Source organism: Arachis ipaensis, chromosome B01 (assembly GCF_000816755.2).
Source record: "Arachis ipaensis cultivar K30076 chromosome B01, Araip1.1, whole genome shotgun sequence".
Classification (NCBI taxonomy): Eukaryota; Viridiplantae; Streptophyta; class Magnoliopsida; order Fabales; family Fabaceae; genus Arachis; species Arachis ipaensis.
This window is the reverse complement of record NC_029785.2, coordinates 7,616,445-7,625,442: the sequence shown is the minus strand read 5'-3', so window position 1 is coordinate 7,625,442 and position 8,998 is coordinate 7,616,445. Positions and strand designations below refer to the sequence as shown.

At 34.3% G+C, this 8,998-nt stretch overlaps 2 protein-coding genes across 2 annotated transcripts in view; one reads left to right on the top strand and one right to left on the bottom strand.

The window, feature by feature from the left end:
• The window catches only part of LOC107645464 (ent-copalyl diphosphate synthase, chloroplastic-like), a 15,220-nt gene extending 12,612 nt beyond the window's left edge, over positions 1-2,608 (top strand). Inside the window, exons 4-7 of the mRNA XM_021116948.1 lie at positions 518-616; positions 698-934; positions 1,823-1,946; positions 2,183-2,608. Of these exons, the coding sequence (XP_020972607.1) occupies positions 518-616; positions 698-934; positions 1,823-1,946; positions 2,183-2,374 (652 nt within the window). The 3' untranslated portion in view covers positions 2,375-2,608. The remainder of the gene's footprint in view (positions 1-517; positions 617-697; positions 935-1,822; positions 1,947-2,182) is intronic.
• On the bottom strand, positions 2,628-8,511 carry LOC107615999 (poly(A)-specific ribonuclease PARN). Its single transcript, XM_016318029.2, has 7 exons — positions 7,975-8,511; positions 6,315-6,445; positions 5,547-5,872; positions 5,235-5,348; positions 4,629-4,755; positions 4,281-4,551; positions 2,628-3,683 (listed from the first exon to the last, which is right to left on the bottom strand). The coding sequence occupies exons 1-7, from the start codon at positions 8,334-8,336 to the stop codon at positions 2,852-2,854; spliced, it is 2,163 nt and encodes a 720-aa protein (XP_016173515.1). The 5' UTR covers positions 8,337-8,511; the 3' UTR covers positions 2,628-2,851.

The following is an 8,998-nucleotide window of genomic DNA, read 5'->3' as shown; positions in this document are numbered from 1 at the left end:
TAAAATCATATTTTTTAAATTTTAATTGTATAAAAAATATATATATATATAATTGGCTAATATAATTTACATTCGTCACTGACCTATTTTTTATTAACGATTTGTTAATATAATTTGATGAAATAGACTTTTGATAGTATGAATTGTTTATACGTGACACGTTAATGTGAATAGTAGAATATTTTTTTACAATATTATTTATCTATGTAACAAAATCATAATATGACATATGCATGTCATTGGTATACATCATCAAACCACATTAGTAAATTAATAACAGAAAACGAGTCAAACACTAACATGAGCCATGTAACTCGTGTAAGTCATTCTTAAAGATGTCTTTTGTGAATAACAATTTTTGTGCACAAGACCAATATCAAAAACCTCTTTTAGAACTTTAGTCATATTTCCTATTCCACAATAACTTGCAACTACTTATACACTTTATTTTTGTGTGCTGAAACATGCCAGCCATCTCTTCATTTTATTCATTTATGTATTTGTTTATTGTTGGCAGGTTGCCTAGTGTGAACAACGAGATTTATCTTGAACTTGCCAAATTGGATTACAGCAAGAGTCAAGCAGTGCACTCTGCAGAATGGGAGAAAATCCAACGGTGAGGCACTCAATTATTATTTTATAAGACATGTGTATTGAAAATTGACGTGCTTCTAAATTTTGCAATGGAAATTGTTAGATGGCACTCGGAAACAGGACTGGAGGAATTTGGAGTGAGTAAAGAGAGTCTTCTCCAAGCTTATTTTGTGGCAGCAGCTTGCATTTTTGAACCTGAAAGGTGGTTAGAGCGACTCGCATGGGCTAAATCCGTAACTTTGACTCGTGCATTCAAGTTCCATATCAACCATGATGAAGCAAGGAAGGTCATTCTAGAACAACTCAATAACAACTTCAACAGACAAGACTTGTCAAACAGGTAAATAAATATTAGAGAAAAAGACAAATAAATCCTTGGCCTTTCAGTCCACGGATATTTAAGTTTTTAAAAATTTAAAAATGTTAAAAATACATTTAAATTCTTAACTTTCTCAAAATCTAGACACATCGATCCCTCTATTCACTTGGGTCTGTCAGATCCAATGGAAAAATCAAATGTAACTTCCATTGTACTGACTTGGCCGATATACAAATGTACACGTGAAAAAAATTTTAAAATGAGACAAATTAAACTCAGAGATCGATATGTTCAGATTTTGAGAAGGTTAAGAACTGCTAGAGACATACCTTTTATTAATATTAGCCAACATTTTTAGTTAATACTTTATTTTTATACACTTAGGAGTTAAATTTTAGTATTTAGGGTTTAAAATGGAGTATACAAAGCATAGAATGTTTGGCCAAAAGTTGGTAAAAAATAATACTTTTAGAGAAAGTTTAGGAGACCAGCAATTTTATTAAAATTTGGCCAACATGTAACTAGTAAAAGGAAAATGACCAATTCTAGGGAGTGGATCCTCTCCAGTGAAGAAAAAACTAGATGGTGTCAATTGTGATCTCTCACCCTTTATTGCTCTCTCTCATATTTATTTTTAGTCCCACTTATAAAGTTAATGGTGAAAAATCACACTTCATTTCCTCAAGTGTTAAAAAAACTGGAGAGATCTATTTCCCCAATTCTACATCATTAGATATAATCTTACACCATTAAAAATACTAATGATAACTAATTGATAGTTATAAATTACAAAATTTGCTGGTCTCTAGCACTTCTCATAATTTTATTCGTCAAGTAACATTGCTCTTTATTCTATTATACATCTTTTAGAAACTTGATTGTGTGGTGAATATGCAACCCATGCTGCAGGAGGCTTGATAAGAACAACAAAAACGAGCAACTTCTTGGGATTTTGCTGATAACTCTTGACTATCTTGGATTGGAGTTCTTTCAAAATCATGGACAGGAAATTTCCCATTATTTGAATCAAATTGTGAGTTTTTATTTATTTATTTATTTATTCCTTGTGATTGGAACACAACAAAATTTACAGTTTGTTTAGTTTAACAAAACATTTTGTTTTTATATTGTGAAAGGTAAAGGAAGAAAATTTTTATTATTTTTTACAAAATTTTAAATAAAAAATATTAAAAATGAAAATAAAAACACAATGTAACAAATAAGAGAGGTTAGTCTCTTTTGAAAATTTGTTATTCCTGAATTGGTCAGTGGCAGAGTTGGTTGTTTAGTTGGCAAAATGAAGGAAGCAGCTCCAAAAGAGAAGCAGAGTTGATTGTGCAAACTATAAATTTAATGGCTGGTGATTGGTTACAAGAGCTACAGCTAAATACTCAGTACCAACGATTACTCAAAGCTGTTCACTGGTTTATGCAGTTGCAATTTTTCTCCCCCTATCTTTGAAACAGAATTCTTTACCTTTTGTAAGTTGGAATCTGAAAACACTGACCTGTTGGAGCAGATTTTGCATTCTATTTCTTTCGAAATTCTGTATCCAAATTGAGTTCCCCGTTTCATTTGTCCTTTCATCAGATTTGGGTTCTTTTGTTTTGATCACCAATTCCTCCAACGAAAATACTGCTTCCTCTAGTATAAACCAAGCCACTATGTCCACTCCCTCTACTTCTGCATCCGTGCTATTACCTGCATTCTCAAATTCACATAACAACAATTTATTATTTGAATTTAAAAGAGAGTCTCCCACTGCAAACATAACATTTGTTTGTCTGGGATGTGAAGAAATCAAAATCAATTTTGATTTGTCTACACATTGAAAAGATGACGATACAAGTTGATAAATATAAACTACGTGTATTAGTTACAAACTTGATACAATATGGCATGTCTAGGCTAATAGGGTATAAAATCAAGAGTCGGGGGTCAAGCATTCATTTCTACTGCACAGCAAGAATCTTCGGTCTCAAAAGATGAGACTTTCCTATGAGATGGAGCATTTCTTAACTGCTCAATTATGTTTGGTTTGGACTTTACAAATTTCATAACCGAATTTACAGAACCTTCTGCGCCTGGACTTTCGTGGTCTTCAGTTTGCACTGTGACATGGCTTTCTACCAATTTGGTCTTCCACTTTATGCCAACCGCCTTTGCCTGCACGGCAAACAAAGCTTCGGAAATGGGTGAACCACAGATTTCTTTGTAAGTATCATAATCAGCGGCACATGTATTGCCCCCTTCCAAAATCTTTGCAAGAGGGTGCAAAACCAAGATTGCGCCATCACTTCTTTCTAAGGTGTCCTTCAACAAAAGGAAGTCGTAAACTAGTTCTGTCTTACTAAACTGCACAAATACTGCAGTCGCATCCAAGTGGTAGACAGAAACCACAGAAGCTGGACCAAAAACTTTAGATATGCACACTCTTAGATCATTTGCCTTCAGCTGAGAAGGAAAACCCCAAATAATAACAATATTTTCAAACAAAATCTTTGGATATTGCCTCTTGAGGTTATTGCTTGGTGTAGATTCTGCAACCTTATCACCGGTATTCAGATCAATAATGTCCCCATGTATCCAACTAAGATATAGATGGTTAACATACTTTTGTAGTTTCTCATTGAGGGCTAGTTGTTGTGGAGAAGATTCATGGTGTTTATAATCAACTCCTAAATCACTGCATATTTGAGCAAAGATGCAACCAGTCATAAAAGCATCATATCCGGCCTCATGCTTGGCTCCAGGGTTCCAGCTCGATGATCTGCATACAAATATATGTTATGTTGGTACAAAAAGATACATCTAAAGACGTAGACAGCTTGGACAACAAGTGATATAAAAAGCAACAATGTTTTTAAGTGTTGCTCCGTGTAAAACACTTAACTATCAAAATTCTGAAAATTGCCTTAGGCTATACACCGATATGTAGAGAACAGAAACGAGAACAGTACAATATTGTCCAACAACAAAAGAGAAGGGAATTTGTATATTCAGATATACATAAGCTGAGATTACTGGAGACAGATATCAGAAAAGGAAGAAATCTAAAGGAGGACAAAAAGGGAAAATATTTGAGTCATTCATGGAAATTGCCAACTAGAAATTATACATAAATATCATTGTCTTTACTTTCTTCTTTTTTAGGTGACAACACATAAACTCCACTGCCAATCAAATGCAAACCAGGAGTTGGGCATAAAATCAATTTCATAGTGTGAGTCAGTGATCTGCTGCTCCATTGAATACATGAGAAGAATAACGTTATATTATGCAGATAACACCATCTTCTAAACCACTAGACTGGTAAACCACTGAGAGATTACCATTCATGATTTATAGAGATAATGCAGAAACTAACCTCAAATCATTAACTTCAACATTCACTTTCACATGTAAGGGTGAATCAAGATCACTGCTGTTGGAACCTACTGCAATTTGTGGACAAAACAAGGAAAATGCAGAGGCCAGTGATTTTCTTGACCTTTTCATCTTTTCTTGGAGCACATGATTATTGTTGAAGAGTATTTTAGTGTCAACAATGTGCGGAAAATACTTGTTAATAGAGGTGACAAACTCTTCAGGAGTCCCTGGAAGGGGACCTATAAATTTGTTGTAGACATGAGCAATATCTGTATTAAGGAATATCATCATCTTGGTATCTTATAAAATTAAAAAGCAATATAGGAGCTAAGAATAGAATTGATACCCAGAAAACAATTATGACCAACAATCAACTTCTTTTCTGCAGAAAGGAGATCAATAACATGGCGAAATCCCACAGCATTTTGAATCTTCTTCTCTTCTGCCTTGCGATTTCCATCTTTTACCTCCTTCTGCAAGAGATTAAGGAATATCTTTTATGAGGATTTAATGTGGTGGTGTGGTGTCAGTTAGCTTTATAGAGATGTGTTATCCTTCAAGCGTTTAATTGAGACTAGCTTTGTTTCAAGAACATGTTTAGCCATCCAAAGACGGCAAATTCTATGCTAATAGTTCATAGATGTGTTATCCTTCAAATGTTTAATTGAGGATTAAGCTTTGCTTCAAGAACATGTTTAGCTATCTGAAGATTCTAAACTAATACAAGGTCATTTCAAGTTTTCATTTAGTAGTAACCAAAATTCAGTCAGTTAACAAGACCGTTGTCTTGAAAGTGTGGAAAATGTAATTCACTTCCAAAAATTCATTGGCAATTTAGAACACACATTACAATTTTAAGAAGGTAAACAGAGGAAAACATAAAAAGATAATATCAAGATTTAAATAGCTTCTCAGTTAATTGTAAGGTCCTCAAATTCAATAATATATTTACCAGAAGTAAGTTTAGTTCATCCTTTGAGTCTGTATATACAACCATATGTTGTGAACCAGAATCTTCGCTATTCACACATACATATGACAAATCTTGAAAGTGTTTTCTGATGACCTGAAATTTTCAATGTATAATCAGACAAATTCAGCTATTTTTTCTCACAAACTTCCTACATATATCCTTATCTACAGGGAGTAGATGACACAATTAACAAATAGATAAATAGACAAAGAACAAAAAATAAATACAATTAAATACTAGGAGACAAAATGTGAACATATCAACTAAGGGTCCAAGATGTAATAACATTACCAACTGAATCAATTTTAGCTGCCGAGATGTAAATCCACTAAGTCTAATAGCAGGATGCATCTTAAAGAAAATCACTTCAAATAGCTGTTTTGAGTCTTTTGAAGTTCCTATAATTTGTTCTTCTCGACTTTGCTCCTGTAATAACCCATCACGCCATTTACTGAATTTGTTTTTCATTCGTTCAGAGAACAATATGTCTGCCATGCTGATCAATTGTATGTCTTTAACGTCTTTTAATTTACAAATGTTTGAATGCTCACTTTCGTATCTAGAATTCAATCTCCTTACTGCTTCGCTTTCTTGCGCTCTAGATAAATAAGATATTCCTGACATTATCCAAGTGCGCAAAAATCTCAAACCACAGAAACTATTAAATCAGTGAAAAATTAAGCACGTAGAAAAAATGCCTATTTCAAAAAAAATGACAGATTTTTGAAGGATCGACAAATCCAAAATTCCTCCAGGTTTGGTTAGTGGATAAAGATCATAATCCTTCAGAACGTTCAATGTCCCAGAATTTTTATATATAAACTTAATATGCATGTAGCTAGAAAAGAGCATGCAACCAGTCTAATCTATCAAGAAGTGAAGCAGGTGCACGTGAGTCCATTTAAAGCAGAAAAGAGCACGCAACCAATCTAATCTATTGTCGCTGAATACATTTCTGGCAGCTTTTAGTGCACGGAACCCTTTATTCTATTAATTAGGTAACTGTTTATTTGCTTAATACCAGGCAATGAAAGGGGAAAAAAAGGAAGAGAAAGAAACCTTCACGTATGCATGCATTGAAATCAAACTGGTATTTAGCCAAGAAATCCATTGAAGTAGTCTGGCAGAGAAATTCATAACATGGAGCCAGATCCTCAAGCTCCTGACGTGGAAAAACATAGAAATTGTACCTGTCAAAGAACATTTGTCTAAATCAAACAGTAATAGATAATTCATCACATGAACCAAGAAAATAAAAGAGAAAAAGGAGGAGGGGGGAGGGGAGGAGGGAATATTTGTTAATTTGTTACCAAACTTTAGCCTTTGTTTGTGCATTCAAAGTAGGAGGGAAAGGATAAGAAAGGCAAAGCATTAATTAAGAGGTTTCTTTGTGCTTGGGAGTTTGGATTTGAACGGGGGAAAGGATTTAAAGGGTTTCATTAGCCATCTACAACTACAACCCTCCTTTACCCCTACATTTTAGATCCCCAAACAAAGGGAAGGCAAACATCTTATTCTCTTAAACACTCTCCTTCCCCTAACTTTCTTTTCTCTTCAATGCCTTCCCTTTCTTTTCCCTATTAACTCCCAAACAAAGCTTTAGGGAAGTCACAAGCAGAAATAACAAAAACCAGTAAGAAATGAAAAAACAAAAAGAAAAGAAAAAAAGCGTGCCTCTTCTATTACGTAACTTGAAATATTATACAAATATTTTTAGAATATTTATTCAAACTACTCTTTGAAATAAATCAGGTTAAGTTTCAGTTGTTACAAAAATGTCATAGATACATAAGTACATATCAGGTTCTAGCATAAATACAGGGCCATGTTTTCATCTAACAGGTATAATATTGCAATGTTTTCAATTTTTACTTATCACTCCCACAAGTCCATGACCACAATCCTCACATTGTCATCGAAATTCCCTTCAGGTTACTATCTACCATCAAAATTGACATAATTTTATTTTTATGCTAATAATATTCACTCCAAACGAAAGTATATACTATTTGAAACTTAGGTACATGTATCTGACTATCAATTTCTCAAGCAATCTAAATTCACTTTCTACAAATTTCCTCCAAAGAAAAAAAAACCAATTAGTAACAAAAAGTAATAATATAATCAGAACTCTTTAAAGTTGACTAAATACATTGGATTAGCATACAAGAAATTGAAAAAAGAAATTGAGTAGCAAACTAAACGAATTACACCCATTTACCACTAGTTCCTTTAACACACAAGATTACAAGAATCAATCTCATTATACAACAACTACAATAATTCGCATCAATCAACCAATTTTCCATCAATTACTGTAAACCAGCAAGGAATTATTCAGTACATGAAACTCACTCATAAAACTCAATTACCATCGTATTACTTTGTATGAGTTAAACTCTAAATTGAGCTAAGAATTTGGAGTACATCAAAGACATTGACTTCAAATTCATCCCAAAAGTAGCTCAAGTTCACTGACGCTAAGGGACTCACTTGCCAGAATTTTGCCAACTCCAAGGACCTCGGATGAACTTATCCATCAGGTTCAAACCTCAATGCAGTTTATGTACCAAAAGAACAATAAAAATACCAACTCACACAAAAAATGAACATAACGAGTAAACTATAAACACAAATAACTGCAATACGTCAATAACTAAATCACTAACTGCAGGAAAGAAAAACTAACGGGCGAAAAAAATGAGAAGGAATAACATACGGATAAGCGACGAAGTAGTGGTTGGAAGAGTCCCAACGGAAGGGGCAGACGCCGAACTGAACGACGGCGAACTTGTGGGCGGAGTCCCTGACCTTCAGGTACCGGACGTCGGAGCGGTCGAACTCGAAGGACTCCCGCCAGGGTGCACTGGTTACGCCGGTCATCTCAAGGTCGATGGCAACAAAATCGGAGGTTCGGACATGGTCCCGGAGCTCCGAAAGAGACGCTTCGAAGTTTTTGGTGGTAACCGTCTTGAGTGGGAAAGCCGATCCAGATTGCGAGGCTGCGGCGGTGGCAGTAGTTAGGGCACGTGAGAGCGCACGTGAGAGTGAGAGTGCGAGTTTCCTTGGTGTTGGGTTCATTGTGTGGGATGACGCATTTCCGTCGACAGGGTTTAGAGGAGGTTAACTATCTGCCTATGTGTGTATTAATGTGCTTCTTCTTGCCGTAGAACGGGGGCAGGCTGAGCCGCTGAAGCGTCGCCGATATTGAAACACAGCGTTTTGGCTAGAAAGATACCAGCCCTTAAAAAAATACACTTTTTGGCCTTGATTTTTATTTGTAGGAGATTGATTACTCTTTTTATTAATATTTTTTCTCGTATTAATAGTAGGAGTGTTCGAAGTGTGGGTTGGTTCGATTTTAAGGAAAAAAGTCATCTAATCCAAATGTTTAATTGATGTACGGTGCGGTTTACATTGGATGAACTTTTTTTAAAAATACGATCCGATCCGATCCAATTACAAACAGTTTGGATCGGTTTGAATTTATGATTTTTTAAATAAAAAATAATAACTTAATTATAGAGTTAATAATCTATCCAACAATCTAACATAATAATAAAACGTAAATCCCATAAAACATTATAAAGCAACATGTCTAAATATCCAACAATCCAACCTATTCAACAAGTCTTGAATAATAATTCTTCAACATAAAAATAACTAAACAAATATCAACAATACAAAATTAAAAAACATAACAAAATCTTAATAAAAAAATAATATAAAAAACTCCAAGTTAA